Source organism: Cannabis sativa, chromosome 4 (assembly GCF_029168945.1).
Source record: "Cannabis sativa cultivar Pink pepper isolate KNU-18-1 chromosome 4, ASM2916894v1, whole genome shotgun sequence".
Lineage (NCBI taxonomy): Eukaryota > Viridiplantae > Streptophyta > Magnoliopsida > Rosales > Cannabaceae > Cannabis > Cannabis sativa.
In genome coordinates this window covers 80033153-80049987 of record NC_083604.1, presented here as the reverse complement: position 1 = coordinate 80049987, position 16835 = coordinate 80033153, and the positions used below count along the sequence as shown (strand labels likewise).

General features: G+C 30.1%; 2 protein-coding genes and 1 long non-coding RNA gene across 8 annotated transcripts; 1 reads left to right on the top strand and 2 right to left on the bottom strand.

Annotated features, from left to right (window-relative positions):
* Nucleotides 1-1400: 1400 nt before the first annotated feature.
* LOC115715231 (uncharacterized) lies at nucleotides 1401-2109 on the bottom strand. The gene is made up of 2 exons (XR_004011195.2): nucleotides 1821-2109; nucleotides 1401-1510 (listed from the first exon to the last, which is right to left on the bottom strand). It is a non-coding gene; the product is annotated as an uncharacterized LOC115715231 (long non-coding RNA).
* Nucleotides 2110-4434: 2325 nt separating this feature from the next.
* LOC115715077 (uncharacterized) lies at nucleotides 4435-6936 on the bottom strand. Of its 2 annotated transcripts, none has more exons than XM_030643872.2 (3): nucleotides 6711-6936; nucleotides 5850-5978; nucleotides 4435-5635 (listed from the first exon to the last, which is right to left on the bottom strand). In XM_030643872.2, exon 3 carries the CDS (start codon nucleotides 5500-5502, stop codon nucleotides 4549-4551), a length of 954 nt encoding a protein of 317 aa, XP_030499732.2. In that variant the 5' UTR covers nucleotides 5503-5635; nucleotides 5850-5978; nucleotides 6711-6936; the 3' UTR covers nucleotides 4435-4548. The 2 variants fall into 2 exon arrangements, with proteins under 2 accessions (XP_030499732.2, XP_060970639.1); XM_061114656.1 differs by having other exon boundaries at nucleotides 5850-6592; nucleotides 6711-6866.
* A 5615-nt stretch (nucleotides 6937-12551) lies between these two features.
* On the top strand, nucleotides 12552-15739 carry LOC115714219 (uncharacterized). 5 transcript variants are annotated; one of them, XM_061114955.1, is made up of 3 exons: nucleotides 12552-12785; nucleotides 12959-13012; nucleotides 14293-15739. In XM_061114955.1, exon 3 carries the CDS (start codon nucleotides 14370-14372, stop codon nucleotides 15543-15545), a length of 1176 nt encoding a protein of 391 aa, XP_060970938.1. In that variant the 5' UTR covers nucleotides 12552-12785; nucleotides 12959-13012; nucleotides 14293-14369; the 3' UTR covers nucleotides 15546-15739. The 5 variants fall into 5 exon arrangements, with proteins under 5 accessions (XP_060970938.1, XP_060970940.1, XP_060970937.1 ...); XM_061114957.1 differs by having other exon boundaries at nucleotides 12959-13017; XM_061114954.1 differs by having other exon boundaries at nucleotides 12564-12785; nucleotides 12951-13012.
* Nucleotides 15740-16835: the final 1096 nt, after the last annotated feature.

The following is a 16835-nucleotide window of genomic DNA, read 5'->3' as shown; positions in this document are numbered from 1 at the left end:
TTACTTTTCTCTGCTTTCTGTTCTAATATGGTATCAGACGAATAACAACCCTCATCTTCAAGCTTCAACCTGAAGATTCAATCAACAATGGTGCGAACTCGTGCAACATCTTCGGCTACTACCACAGATCAAGATCCTGATCCTGTGATCGATGCCTCCACAGCTCCGCCACCACAACAACAACCTGCAACTGATCCCAATCGAGTTGACATCCCAGCTCCAAGTTCAAATCAAGAACTCAACAATCGGCATGCATATGAAGATATTCGATCCCCATATTTTCTCAGCACAGCAGACCACCCTGGTCTTGCACTTGCAACTCCAATCCTCACTGACAAGAATTTTCAGCCATGGAAACGCGATTTTCGACTCTCAATCGGTGCCAGGAACAAAACTCCCTTCCTTGATGGATCACTTCCCCAACCTCCTGCTCAAGATCCATTACACGGTTCTTGGGTTCGTTGTAACCAAATGGTCATGTCCTGGATTCTCCATTCAGTTTCCCCAGAAATCAAGAGCAGCATCATGTATCTTGATACTGCTGCTGAAATGTGGAATGTTCTAAATAACCGGTTCAACCAAGGAAATGGTCCAAGAATATTCGAGCTGAATGAAAATCTCACATACCTCCATCAAGGTGAAGATTCTGTCAGCACTTACTTCACCAAACTCACTGCAATATGGGATGAAATCAACCAGTTAAGGCCAAGATTACCATGCACCTGTGCTGCTGCTGCACAAGCACAACACCACCAAAACCATGACCAAGTCCTTCAGTTTCTCAAAGGACTCAATGAATCGTATCATGCAGTTCGTGATCAGGTACTTCTCATTGACCCTTGTCCTTCTCTTAATAAAGTTTTTTCTATGATAATTCATCAAGAGAGACAACGATCTCTGGGCACTCGAACCATTCCCACCATTGCTGCTGCAACATCGAACTCTGCCCCCAATTCTGTACCTGATCCATCCCCTGCTGCAAACCAAACATCAAGAAACAAAAGGCCTCGCCCACACTGCACTCACTGCCAAAAACCAGGGCACTACAAAGATAAGTGCTACTTCTTACATGGTTTCCCACCTGGAATTTTTATCCCGATCAACTTTGACATGTACCAAATTAAAATCCCACTAAACAATTGCCGCATTAGTAAATTGAATAGAAATGAACAAAAGTCCTTGAATCCCAAGGATCTATATGACAAATTTTTAACTACTCGAAAAATTTGTTATATGATAAAGTTCATGGAAAACACCTAGTTAGCTTTTTTAGAAAATTAATTTGATAACAAAAATTTTCATAATCACTATTTCTACAAAATGCTCAGAAAAAACAATCAAATAAAGCTAAGCTTATAGATCAGAAGTAACGAGATATTAGAGAGTGATGTAGTGAAACCTTTCTCGGCGTTGTTCGGGGGTCAATCCATCGTTTTTGGGATTCTTGGGCTTTTGACCTGCCCTAGCTTGAGCCCTTTCGCGATCTTTTGCTCTTTGATTACCGCGTTCGCTTCAGTTAAAGAAAAACACACAAACAAAAATATAAACTAAAACATAATTACGAACAATTAACTCAAAAAATAATTCCTCTGCTTTCTCAGCTTCCAAACAATGGAAAAAATTAAAAATAAAAAGTAACCGCAGATCGAAGGATATGAGTCATTATAGAGCCGAAATTAACAGAAATAGCCAAATAATACTCACAAACCGAATATAAACAAATCCCTGTAACTCAATGCAAAAATTAAAGAATCATCAATGATCCGAGACGAGAAATCAACAATAGAAAATGAGAAAAAGAGTAAATCAACGAGAATTACCTTGATCGAGATTCTAACGCTTCTACAAAATTCTGAGATTGACACGAGGAGAAAGATGAAGAAAGAGTTGGCTGAGTTGAGAAGTGCTATATAAGGAAGAGTTCTCAACCAGTCGTTCTGTGTATGGAAGTCTCCAGAAGTCCAGAGATTGTTTCTTATTCTTTTTTCTTTTTAAGAAGAAATTAAAAATATATATATTTTCATCTGACGGCAGCCAGGTTGATATCTGCCAGCCTGTTTTAAATCCAATCGTTCATTTTATTTCATGGCTTTTTAAATCGAATGGTGTTTGGGCCGACGTGCAAATTGGATTTAGATTGGGCCTCCAAAAGTAAATAAGGGATAGCTTCATAAATATTAACTACCCACAAAAGTTAAAAACTATTTACAAAAAAATAGGAATGTACAAAATTTTAAAGATTTTTATAGTTTATATTTATTTACAAAAAATATAGACAATTCAAATTTTATTATTTTCACGTTGTTTTCATATTTTTATAGGAAAATCTAAAATTTTAATTAAAATAATAAAAAAACTGTAGAATTGAAAAGAAAAAAAGCTGTAAAAATATTAAAATTTTGTAAAAAAAATAGTAATCTCTCTAAATTTTCCAATAAATAAACCCCTACTAAAAATAAGTATTTTTTTTTTATAAAAAAAAAATGCATGTCCAAAATATAATCACAAAAAATATATTTTCGCTCCTCCTTTTAGTAAATTCTCATTAAAAAGGAGAATTTGTAAAGTAAACATATAAAAGGAGATAAAAAGTTTGGGGAAATTATTTGAGTTAATTTCACAAATGCACAAAAACAACAAAAATACAGTTTTACGGAATTTTAAATATTTTTACGATTTTTTTGATTTTATTTACATAAAATACGGTTTTTTTATGTTGAAATTTTGTTAATTTTTTGTTATATGTATGTTATTTTTTATTGTTTTTTTGTTGTTATTTTCATGTTACTTTTATGTTGTTTTCTTGTTGATTTTATGTTGTTTTCATGTTATTATTTAGAAAACCGTAAAAATGTAAAAAAACATTCTTTGAACGTAGAAATGTAAATATTTTACAAAAAATGGTGCCTTATGTAATTATTCCAAATTATTTTTTCACTACTCTATGCTTTTGCAAGCTACTTTTTGGTTGATAAAAAAAAAAAAACTTTTTTTTATTTGATTTTTAAATAATCTAAGATATGGATTATATATTTTTTTTGAAATATGTCTTAATTTTTATGTATGACACAATATGCTTATTATGTTACATTCAAAAGTTATCAAATATATGTAAAATTTCTTTAAGAGAGTTAAGTATTCCCATCAAATACTCTATTTTAGAAAATACACTTACTATAGTTTTTTCAAAATTTTATTACAAAAGTATAGTACTTCTAGATTTGACCACTTTATGTGGCATATTTTAATTTTAACATTGTTTTATGGTATTTTGTATACATATATGTGGAAATTTAATTTTTAAAGCTCATATTGGATGCTTAGATAAATTATTTGAGTTTTTATACCACATATTAAAATTTTTAACTTTTTTTACTGTGGGGTAATTTTTTTTTCTTTAAAAAAAATATTGTTTTAAGTTTTCACAGTTATTACACTGTTATTTATTTTTTAGTTGTTTTCATTATTGTTTTAATTGTTTTGTTTTATTGTTTTACGATTGTTTTATAAAAAGACAGTATTTTTGTAAAAAAATTTGTGTGACAGTAAAATTATAAATTTTTGCATAAAATTCAGTATTTTTGTAAAAATCCCTAAATTATTTCAAAAAAACTAAAAAAATCTCAAAGCTATTTCTTCTCCTCCATACCCTATCTGCCTCACGCCTCAACAATCTACCTACCGACCTCTGTTCACAAGCGACATATTTGGCGACCGACGACTCAAACGGACGCTTGATATGAGATCTCCACCACCAAACCCCAAAAGATCTTACAGATTCCGCCACAGTTGGAGATCTAGAAAGTAGAAACCAATTTCTTAGACTGAAAAATCGGTTTCATAATACACAAATCTTATAAGAGTTTTAGTATTCATAACTAGTTTTTTTATTCATCGCATTAACAAAATTATTTTTAGCTAGTTTCTAGAGGTTTTGATTTTATAGAAGTAAAATTTATCTACGAGTTTCTAAATTTTGTATGGTATGATGATTTATGTCATATTTATATTGTTTTTTAAAAACATCATATTTAGTACAATTATATTTGTATACCATATTCTCCCTAAAAAAATTGTATACCATATATATATATCTATTTCTTTATTCATCAAAACTTACATTTGTTTTTCAATATTTTTTTTTTAAATAGCCCATTCCAAAATATCTCACAAAAATACTATTTTTTTTTTTATTTTACCTATAACTTTTATAATTTTTTTAAATGTAATATTTTATATACCTATAAGTAATATAGAAAGAAAAAGAGTATAATAATAATTAAAAAAGTTTAGAAATGTCAAAGGAGTTGAACTTTAACTACATTTATTTAGTTAAGTAAATACAGTGAGATAGATGGATATGCCTTCAGCTCATGTTTTGTTTTTTTATATATAAATAATGTACAATAAATTTCCCCAACACTACGTTATCTAAGCAAATACATCAAATTTCTTATTCGATATGTATACCAAAATAAAATAATATATAAAAAGAAAAAAAAAATACAAAATTTGAAATATCTTTCAAAAAGAAAAAATGCAAATTACCTACACTGTAAGTGTTACATTTTCAATTTCACTCTTATTACTGTATTGTCTTCTACAGTCGCAGTAAAAAACAGTGGTAACAACATAACCCCATAGCATAACTACCCCATACAAACCAATCAGACCCACCTTGTCCACCACACCTCTCGCCACAATCACAACCGTCGATGTTGGTTTCCCAAACGGATCTTGATCGTTCATCAACTTCTCCACATCCCTCGCTATAAGCCCCGTTACAAAAACAAACACAGCACTTAAAACCCACCCGGTAACCCGTCTCCCACTCATGATAACCGACCCGACCCGAATAGCATCCCATCCGAAATTATCCTCTGCGATCGAGACCACCATGCCTAGACTCAACACCGCCATTAGATAAACCTCGACGATTGATCCGACGGTGAGGATGAACAGTCTCGGCGCAGGTGAATAAAACACGGCGGAAAGTGTTCGGGGAATTTGGACGTAGGCGAGGAGGAGAGCGTAGACGACGATGGAGGTAACGAAGGGTCTCTTCCACGTTAACTTAAACGCCGTAACGGCGGAGTTGAGAGTGGGGCGTTTTCCGTTAACGGCGAGGTTGACGGAGCTGACGGTGGAGATGGCGGCGAGTAAGGAGAGAGCGTAGCAAGGTGGGAAAAAGAGGATTTTGGCGCGGAAGATCGATGCGGCGTCTTCGCGGGAATCTTTCCACACGTGTCGAGCTTCGAACTGAGTTGAGGCCAGGCTTGCTAGGTATTCTAGGTGGTAGATTCGAGATTTTGATGGGTGGGAAGAGAGGGAAAGGGAGAAGAGTAGGGCTGAGAGTGGGAGGGTTATGAGGGTAAAAATTGAAAAGAAAATTTGTTTGTTTTGGAGGAAAATTTGGATGGATTGAAAGAAAATCTTGGGAGTTAGGAAGATGGAACTTTCCTGGGTTTGTGACATTGTTATCGTTTCGTCTCTTTCGGACATTTTCTCATTCACTCTTCTTCTTGATCTTCAATAAGGTTTAGTTAATTGGTAACATTAGCTTATAGATCAAGAAAAGAGATTATACATCAATTCAGCTTTGGCTGCAGTTCAATCCCTTTCGCGGCCTTTTTCTCTGAAAAGAAAAATACAAACATCACAATCAAACCAAATACTGAAAAGATCTGTTTGGTTACTAAGAAAGAACATGTACAACAAAAGGAAAGTGTAATATTTTTGGTGTAAATTGTGTGTTCATATATCAAACTCTAAATTTAAAGATAATTAAGATCAATTAGCTTTCAAGCAGAAAGAAAATCTGTGGGGAAAAAATATCAAATAATACTCACAAATTGTATATATAGTCTGTAACTCAAGTGAATTTTATTGAACCATCAAACCAAATACCACTCTGCTGTCAACAAATCCTCCCATGAAATCTAGTTCATAGCAACAATCTCCCTCTTCCATCCAAGTATCTACAAAATTTAAAATACATATAGATAATATATATATGAAACATCATATAAACTAAGAATGGAAGATTAAATATCTTTTCACCACTACTTTAGCTATATTGTCTTATCTCCACAGATATGTCAGGTGCCTGAATTTTATTAAATCTCACAAAAGACAGTGCAGAAATAATTCCCCTCGACCAGCAAAGCAAAATCTTTCCAATAAATGCAAAAGATCCAATCTTTAAATAAGAGAGCTATGATTATCATAAGGGAACTTTGAGAAAATCTGTTCAATATCAAAACTCAAATTACTATATTCTGTATTTGACGATATGCCCAGTTGATCCAAGGACAAGCTTCAATGTTACTGGGCTAATAATGTAGCAATGTCTTGACAAATACAAAACTAAAAATAGTGACCAATACTTACAGATTTTCTCAGATTTCACAGCAAAACATACACAATGAACGTGATCAAACAAAAAAATGAAAAGCAAATCTAATTGAATTTCAAAAGCACTAGCATTCAAGTCCAAAAAAGATTCCAGGGAAAAATTTAAACACATGTCCACTGAAAATTATGCTATCCAATCGTATTCCAAATTTACGGGCATTCCATCACAATGCATGACCTACAAATTTCCAAAGAACCAAACCCTAATTCTCTCAATCCCCAAAAGAAATGAACAAATTTCAAAATTAGAAGGCTTCCCAATGCGAACAGAGGAAGAGGAAATGAATGTGAATTACCTTATAGAAGTGTTAAGCTCTGAAAATCAGGAGATAGAAGAGAAAACCAGTAGTTGATGAATCGATCGTTAACTGGATGGAGAAGCCCAGGAGATTCTTTCTTTCTTTTAGTTTTTTAGTCTTCAAATGGTAATGGTTGACCATTAAACCTTTCCCAACAGCAACAAGTTGATCTCGGACACCCTGTTTCAAATCCAACCGTTGATTTGTTTATTAGTTTTCTTTTATTTTTTATATTTTTTTTATCGTTCTTTCAAAAATAGTATGAGAATTTATTTTTCTTTTTTGGAGAAAATATAGTATGAGAATTTTATAGCTGTTTAATGTTGGTGAAGAAATTATATATCTATTTTATGTTATTTATTTTAATTTTTATTTTTATTTTCATATTTTTTTTAAGATATATATACTTTTATATATAATGTCTACTTTTAAGTTAATCTAAATTATATGCTAGATTTAACTAGAGAGTAAAAGTATATTAGATAACTCACTCATAAAATTAGTTATATTTTAATAAAATATAACATGAGAATATTTTTGATTAATAAATACAAAAAAGAAGTATTCTTCAATTTATTCTAAACTTTTTTTAAAAAAAAAACCTTTGACGGATTTTTGGACTTTTTGACCTGCCCTATCCACCATACCGTTGAACATTTTATGTAATGACCGTGAGGTCTAACCTTTCTTATTAATCTAAGACGCTTTCATTCAAAAAAAAAAAAAAGACCTGCCCTAGCTTGAGCCATTTCCCGATCTTTAGCTCTTTGATTACTGAGTTCGCTTCAGTTAAGGAGAAAAATATTTTTACACTATTGAAATTTTAAAATTTTAAAATTTTTTATTGTGGGATGAATAGTTTTTAAAAAATATTTTATTTTTTAAAAAAAATACTATGTATAGTATTAAATTTTTACTGTTATTTTACAATTATTTTTTAACTGTTCTACCATTATTTTATTTTATTATTTTACAGTTATTTTATAAAAAAAATTATATTTTTATAAAAAATTTCATATGAAATTATAAATTTTTGTCAGTATTTTTTATAAAAATTCCAACAAAAAAAAATATTCAAATAGAACCCAGAGATTCTTTCTTTCTCTCTTATTTTGTAGAAGAAATTAAAAAATATATATTTCCATCTAGACGGCAACGAGGTTGGTCTATGCCAGCCTGTTTTAAATCCAACCGTTCATTTTGTTTCATGGCTTGTTAAATCGAAGGGTGTCTGGCCGACGTACTGATTAGTGTCCAATGTCCATGAAATCCTTAGGCTCAATAGGTGTGTCCGGTTGGATTTAGACTGGGCCTCTAAGTTATTTAATTAGGAAAATTTACAAAAATACTGAAATATACTTTCATACGAAAAAGTTTTCAAAAATACTGTATTTTTATAAAACATCAGTAAAACACAAAACAGAACAACTCAAAACAGCAGTAGAACAACTAAAAAACACCAGTAGAACACCAATGAAAACTTAACACAGTATTCTGCAGTATGAAACTTATAAAAGAATACAGTAAAAAAGTAAAATATACTGCCTGACAGTATTTTTGTAAAAAAACAATAAAAGTTAGTATACCATGTAAATTTCCCTTCAATTACACATACTGAGCTTTGGGAGAAGTTGAGAACTGTTCTTAAAAAATTGGATTATTTACACTTACATACTCAAATTTTTTATTTTTTCACACTGTAGATGAAATTTTTTAAAAAAATACTGTGTAAGTTTTATATTGTATACTGTTTTAAGTTTTCGCTGTTATTTTACGGTTATTTTTTAGTTGTTTTCAGTTGTTCTGTTTTGTGTTCTACTGTTATTTTTATAAAACACAGTATTTCTGAAAAAAATTCTGTGTGGTAGTATATTTGTAAAAGTTAACCCAAATTTCTGTATTTTTTTAAGTTTCCCTATAAAATTATTGGGATAAGTTGAGGAATACTTTTTTTTTTATATTTATTAATTAAAAATACTCTCATATTATATTTCATTCAAATATACCTATTTTTGTGAGTAATTTGCCCAATATATCTTCACCTTATACTTAAGTCTAGCACATAATTTATATAAATCTAAAAGTTATAATAGGGATATCATCTATACAAATTGGTATATCTTAAAGTATATAAAAATAAAAGTAAAAATAAAAATAAGCAAGCTAACTAAATATAGAATTAAATTTTCTCAAAATTATATGTATACCCATTTAATTTTATATGTTTTAATTTTTATTTATTTTTATATTTTTTAAGATATACTTACTTTTATAGATGATATTTTTATTATACCTATTAAACTAATGTAAATTATGTGCTAGACTTAAGTGGAATGTGAGAGTATATTGAGAAATCTACCTATAAAAGTAGGTATATTTTAATAAAATATAATTATTAATTTTTTTTTATAAATTTTGAAATAATTTGATATAAATTTTAAATAATGTATTAATATAAACGTACTGCATGTATAAAAGTATACACATAATTAGTATTATTTAATACAATACAATGTTTGGTATTGACTTGTATTAATTGATTGTGTAAAGTTATAATATATTTTTAATACACTCGATCCTAACACCAACTACTGGTCCCGAGTACTGGGTCCGTATCCGGGTTCGAGGTCCCGGGTCCAGGTCTGGGTCTAGGTCCGAGTCTGGGTCCAGGTCCAGGTCCGGATTGGCGATTGGTGTTGATCCCAAATCTTTTATAAATATTATAATACAAGTTAATACGGGTCATTTATTATGTATTAAATAATACAATATACACTGTATTAAAAAAATTGGTTGTAATAATTAATACAATATATTACTTAATCCAAACATATTATTATTTATTATTTAATATAATACGACTCTTATACGAAGTACTAAACGAGCCCATAAGTAATTAATATTAGCAGTTAACTGTGAAAAATATATGACATTTTAAATATACTAATAGATTAATAGTATCAAAATTTAAACTTAAAAAATTAAGTGTAAATAGAATAATAGTTGAGATGGTTTAACTAAAAAAACTCTATTATATATATTTGAATTTATATATTGTTTTTAATATACATAACGTACATTTATGTAACACGTATATTGATAGTGATATATACTTTTTAATATTATTTAAAAAGAAATAAGAAAAAGCCAGAGATGCATGTGAAGTCATCTACTCTACATTGGATAAGTAGAGATCATATACTAGTGGTCAACAAATATTAAACCAACAAAAATAAATAGTCTTTGTTTGTATTATTACTTGATACTTTTATACACTTTACTTATAAATTTTGTGTTTATTAATACAGCTTTCGTAAAACTCAACCTTTGGATATAATTATAATAATTTATTGTTATTTTTAATATAGTTGAGTTCAATGATAGTTTTCAACTGCTACAACATTCAAATAAGATAATAATTAATAAAAAATGTTCAGATAAGAAGAAGACAAAAGTTGGTGAATATCATTTAATTTAATTGTGTGTTCGTAACTCTTAGTTTGTTTAGGGTGGAAACAAAATTGAAGTTTCGAAAGACTATTATACTGACACTGTGAAATATTATAGCAAAGTGAGAAAGTAAATGGATAAAAAAAATAATAATTATAAGATTAGGGCTAGTAAAACAGATCAGACATCCTATTTTAATTCGAAACTCAGATAAAAATTAATGGGTTTGAGTTTTTTTAGTAGGTTTGGGTTATATTCGATTCATCTAACTTATTTAACAAATGAGTCGTGTTTAAATTAACATGACTAATACGAAATTAATTCATTAATAATCTATTTAAAATTACTTTAGTAGTTTAACAAGTTATAAATTGATCATAAACATGTTAAATGTTATTAATAAATTAATGAGTTGATATATTTAAACAAAATGTATTTATAAAGGGTTACACCAGTCGTCTCGTATCAATTATTTATAAACGAGTTGTTTTTAGATTTTATTTTTCGTCATGATTATTAAACGGGTCGTTAGAAACGGATGTAAAAAGTTTATGTAAGGGGATCAAAGTGCAAAAAGAATAATTTAAGGTGGCCATTAAATAAATTTTTAATTAAATTTTTAAAAAATTACAATTTTATAACTAAAAAAATTGAAAATAAAAATATTTGGGGGGAAAGGCCCTCGTAGTCGCTTAATAGCTCCGTTCCTGATGCGGGTCGTGTTTGGATCGATTATATACCTCTAATATAGAGTCTTAACATGACATGAACATGACCCGCGAACACAAATTGTTGTTCTTATTCTTAGATTTTTTCTTTGGCAATTTAGTCGTTGACTTTTGTTTTTTTTTTTCTTTCTGTAATTTGGTTTTCAAGTCTCAAAATAATAGATAATCGTATATTATAATAATTTTTTAAATATGATTAACATATATTGTAATTTATTAATAACAGAGCTCATACCGATTTTTAAAAAAATCAACTTTAGAAATAATATATTGTAATTTTATTAGTAATAGATCTCATACTTGAGTTGGATTGTTTGGGACCTCCAGTTCAACTTTTTGAGATCTGTCTTTCATGGATTTGAAAATTGAAGTCAGAACATTAGTTTTATGCAAATTAAACTGAATTTCCGGTTGAATTTCAGTTTCGTACTAGTTTTTCTGCATTTTTTTTATGAATTCGAAATAGCCTAATTTTGATTGATTCTGGTCGTCTTCTCAGGTGAAGTAGCCGAAATTAATAGTGGTTCTCTTTCTGGTGGAATTTTCGATTCGATTGCATTGGGTTGCTACGTGGTCGCACGATAGTTGCCCAGGAAGCATGGATCTTAGGTTAAAGGTGTGTGTAAGTAGTATTTGTGTAATTTTTTTTTATTTGAGCTGTATATTTGTTTATTTGGCAAACTAGAAGTATTAGTGCAATATTATTAATTTTTTTGGTTAAAACTGAAGAAAAATCCTTATTTTTATTTATATTGTTGTTTTAATTTTATAACTTAGTGTAATGTATTTTTTTATTTTATTTAATATTAGTATTTTTGTTATTATTATTTTGTATTTTGAATATGTTAGTGTGATTCTTGTTTTAAAAAAAAAAATATATGTTAGTGTGCTTTAAATCAACTATTACTTTTGTGATTTTAATTTAAGGATTAAAATGTAAGATTAATTTTTAAAATAAAATAAGGATTAGATTGAATAAAAATTAACATCAAATTGGTATAGACTTAAAATTCAATGCTAATTAGTAATTTTTTTTCTTGAATTTTGATATGTACTAAATCATGCCTCCTGAACTTTTTTGGCCGTTAAAAATTCTCCCGAACTATTGACATTGTTAAATTTAAGGACTTTTGTCTAATTTTAGTTAAAAAAATTCTAATATGGATGAAAGTTCAAGGGGTATGCTTTAGTATATATCAAAGTTTGAGGGGCATGATTTGGTAGATATCAAAGTCTGGGGAGCATGATTTAGTACATAAACAATCATTGAAACAATAAAATTAAATGAAATTAGACAAAAGTCCTTAAATTTAACAATCTCAATAGTTCGGGTTGAATTTTTAACGTCAAAAAAAGTTCAGGGGCACTATTTACTACATGTCAAAGTTTAAGAAAAAAAATTACTAATTAGTCAAAATTCAATATCATTAATGATGTAGAATTTAGTGTACCATTAATATAAAATAATGTGAAAATTTTATACCAATTTAGTGAAATAATAATGGTCATATACAAAAACCAAAAATAAGATAAAATAGAAAGTAAAATTCCAAAATTTGGATGTACTACCCGTAGACAAAGGGGACCAAAAACTCTTGGCTTATAGGGACCCTTTAATTGTTTCTCCATAAAAGTCGTTCTTCCATCAACTCTTCATTCATTTTTCTCTCTCTTTTTCTCACACACATTCCAAACCCCAAAAAATACCAAAAAAGAAAGTCTCTTCACATCACAAGAGCACACATAGATTAGGACCAGACAAACAAAAAATACACATAACAAAACAAAAAGAAGGATCCACCAATACAAAAAAAAAAAAAAAACTATATATAAATATAGGAGAAGAGAAGAAGACCCACCCTGTAATCACCACCATTGCCCTCTGGCTCTTTTGGTAAGCACCTGGGCTACACATACATTGTCTTCTTCTTCTTCTTTTATTTTCTTATTAATTAAAATGAAATAGAAAATTTAGAAGTTGTTTGTTATTTCCGACAAGAGAATGATTAGTTTCTTCATTCTTCAAAGAAAAATATAATAATTATTAATGTGAAATTAGCTTTGCAGATTAAGATCAGTAATAATTGAGGTCTGTTCTCTTGTATATAACTGCCACAGCAGGTAAGGTATCCAATGCCTTTTTCTTTCTTTCTTTCTTTTCTCAAAAAGAAAAAAATCTGGGTTTCACTCTCTACTTTTTTCGCTTTGCATTTTGGCAGATCTGAACTTTTTTTTTTATTATTTAAAAATGATAGGGTAATTTAATATTCTACTTTTAAAAGGATCCTTAGTATATTTTTTTTCTTATTCGGTATATTTAGTATCAATGATATATTTTTTTAAAAAATTCTCAATTATATATTATTCAAAAATAAAGTTTAAATATTTGTAAATATATTTTTTTTTTTGGATGCTTTTACAATTGGATACTTACGATATTTGTTCTTATAAGGTTGTTAAAAATGACTTGAACTATTAAGATTGTTGGATTTAAAGACTTTTGTCTAATTTTAGTAAAAAAAAGTCTAACATGAATGAAAGTTAAGAGGGCATGATTTAGTACTTGTGAAAGTTCGAGGGACATGATTTGGTAGATATCAAAGTTTGGAAAGCATGATTTAATACATAAACAATCACTGAAATAGTAAAATTGAATAAAATTGGACAAAAGTCTTTAAATTCAACAATCTCAATAGTTCAAAAGTATTTTTAACGACCTTAAAAGTTCAGGGACGTACATGTCAAAATTCAAAGGGCAAAAATTTTAATTAGCCTTTACAATTTATCTCATTAAAATAGTTTTGCTGATATAATCTATAAAAAATTTTTAGTCTAACTTTTTTTATAATTATGTGCGTTATAATTATTTAAGGAGTCTTGTAAAATTTTAAAAAATTCAAAATAATTTATAATATATAAATAAATATTCAAACCGTCAATTTAATAAAAAAGTTTTAACATACTCTTTGAATTTTATTTTCGGTATGTTAAATTTTTACGAATTTCTTAAAATTTTATCAATTTTAAATAAATAATTTATGAAAGTAAATAGATGTACCTTTTTAAAGAAGGGGTATTTGAGAATTTTCCTATATTTTTTTTTTTTATGAAATTGAATAAATATTATTTGTGGGTATATATATAAAGAGACTCAAAGCTTCTAATATGTTTGGTTCTTGAGCCCAGTCATTACACTGGGGTCGAGAGAGAACTAAGCTATGGCTCTCATTTTCCCGAGAAATCTGAATCGCGGAAACCAAGCATAGATGTTTCCGTTCTCTTCAAAGTTTTCTTCCCATGTTTAACGATTCTTAATTTCAATTTTCTAGGGATTGATTTTTATTATTTATTTCTATATACATTTGATTAATTAATTAACTGAGAAATATTTAAAATGGAAGGTGGAAGAAGAGGTAGTACTAATAACAGGGCTGAGTGTGGTGGTGGTGGTCGCCCAAGAACTACTCTCTTCGATCAGATGTCAGCAGTAGCGGACGGCCGAGATTTAACAGGCTTAACTCTAGACGACATCTTAACCGCTGAAAAACGAGCCCTACATTCCTCATCACCGCGTCAGCCTCACGCGCCACCACCTATTCCCGGTCCCGTGGTTCGGACTCTCTTAGATATTATCAGAGACGAAGATCCTAAATCCGGTTCTTGTAAGGAATTCGCTGCTTCTAGAGATAAGAAATCCTGGAAATCTTTCAAGGATCGACTCCGATTAAAGCGTTCCGGCTCCGGTGCCGCCTGGACTTCCTCTGTTCATACTCCGACTTCTGATATTCTCATACCTAATTCGCGATCGCAAGTTTTTCGCCACAACTCGGCTAGAGAACGAAGCCTTGTCGACTCAGTTACCGACATGACTCAACTCGACGAGTCGTCTCCCGATAACGGCGGCGGTAGTCGATTCAACAGACCGCAGATTTCGCGCCGAAGCTCGACTCGTTTCGGAGCCGCCGCCATGTACGACTGTTCTCCGAACGAGGAAGAGAATGAAGAACCAAATGTTCCGAGTCTCCGGCACCAAATTTCCCGGCGCCACTCCACGCGTTACTCTCTGGCAATGTCGGAGGAGAATAATAACAGCAACAGTCCTGTAGCCGATCTAACTGAGCCGGCGGCGCCGATGCGCGAAGGTTCGCGGCGACTCTCGGTGATTTTGGCGGAGGAGCGATCGCTTTCTGCGAGAGAAGCAGTGGCGGCTCAAGAAGCGGCTGAGGCTGAAGCCGCCGCTGCGGCAGCTGATGAGGCGGAAACAACCGGTACGGTTGAAGAAGAAGCGGCGCCGGAGACGGATTCCGGTCAGCCAGCGAGAATGTCGTTGATGGACCTATTGGAAGAAACAGACCGTCAGATGGGATTTGTGGGATCGAGATACATGATTGGAGATGAGGATGAAGATGAGAATGGATTGGAAGAAGAAGAAGAGGATGATGAAGAAGAAGAAGAAGAATCCGCCGGCGGTGGAGGTGGTGGAACAGGAGGAGTTGAGAAGAATTGCTGCGTGTGCATGGTAAGGCATAAGGGCGCGGCTTTTATCCCCTGCGGTCATACTTTCTGTAGACTCTGTTCTAGGGAGCTTTGGGTTAGTAGAGGGAATTGTCCTCTTTGCAATGGTTTCATTTTGGAAATTCTTGATATTTTCTGATAATTAATCCAAAATAATTTGTGGGTTTTAATTTTTTTTTTTTTATTAAACATTTTTGTAATTTTATTTTGGGGGGTTGGAATTTAATCTATTCATTCTTTAGAGTATATATTATAAAAGATTGTAATAGGTTGAATTTTCAACTTGCAATGTATTTCACAAGCATTATCAATGCCAAAATTTCTTTCTTCTTTGTTACTTTTTTCTTTGATAAATATTTGAATTTGAATAATTGACATTTTAGAAAATGAATCACCATATAGTTGATGAGTTAGTTATGGCTTGATGAAATAAATAAATACATTTTATCAAAAAAAAAAAAAAATTATAATAATAAATAAATACATAGATATATTGGTATGGATATTTAAAGCTAGTTGCATGGGTTTGAAAGTAAAAGTTACTTGATATGTTTTCTCCTTCTTCATGAAATTCCTTTGAAAAAATAAGGGGAATTGATTATGAAATTTCAGAAAAACAACATTATATTATAATATATTAAAACATTATTATTGGGCACCAGTGTCTAACACGTCTCATAAGTAGCACCTTACGACTGGTTAGCGATGTTGTTTAAAAATTATTTTCCTAAGTTATATAGGACCTGATATTTAATTATATTAATAGCGATATGATACCGAAGAGAGTGCTAGACACTAATAGTATCCTTTAACAATTCTCAATACATTATTATAAGTTGAGAAACTCTTCTACCTAAGTAGACCCTAAAATCGAGCACTACACTCTTTAAGACTTTTAGAGTCTAAAAAATGTTGAAGAATTTACACTATGGGTTTTAAAAGATTTTTTTATTTAGATATGGAAATTTTTAAGTTTGGTTATTTTGTATGATATTTTTTATTTGTTTTAAACTATTTTATGGTATTTATTATTTTATGTACATGTAAACTTAATTTTTTTGATGGATTGTTCATCGAAAATTATTCATCAATAAACTATTTTTTTCCATCAAGTAATTGATTTTTTAAAATAGACTTTTTAAAATAAACTCATTTATCTCATATCCCTATGTCATATGTGTCAATATAGGATGTTTAGTTCTTGTAATCCTTTTAAAATAGACTTTTGATGGTGCAGACAAATTGACAATAGCTTACTAATTATCTATTTGGAATATTATATATTTTTGAGAGGGATCATATTAATATTTAGATATTATTATCTACATTTTAATATCTCTTTTATGAAAATATTTCTCATTATTATCCTTTTATAAATGACTATAAAATAATAATAGATGAGGATTGTATAAAAGAGTAAGGCATTATT

Bases quoted from the DNA above. Each gene is read 5' to 3' on its own strand.
- LOC115715077 (XM_030643872.2), bottom strand. From the start codon at position 5,502: ATGTCCGAAAGAGACGAAACGATAACAATGTCACAAACCCAGGAAAGT.
- LOC115714219 (XM_030642811.2), top strand. From the start codon at position 14,286: ATGGAAGGTGGAAGAAGAGGTAGTACTAATAACAGGGCTGAGTGTGGT.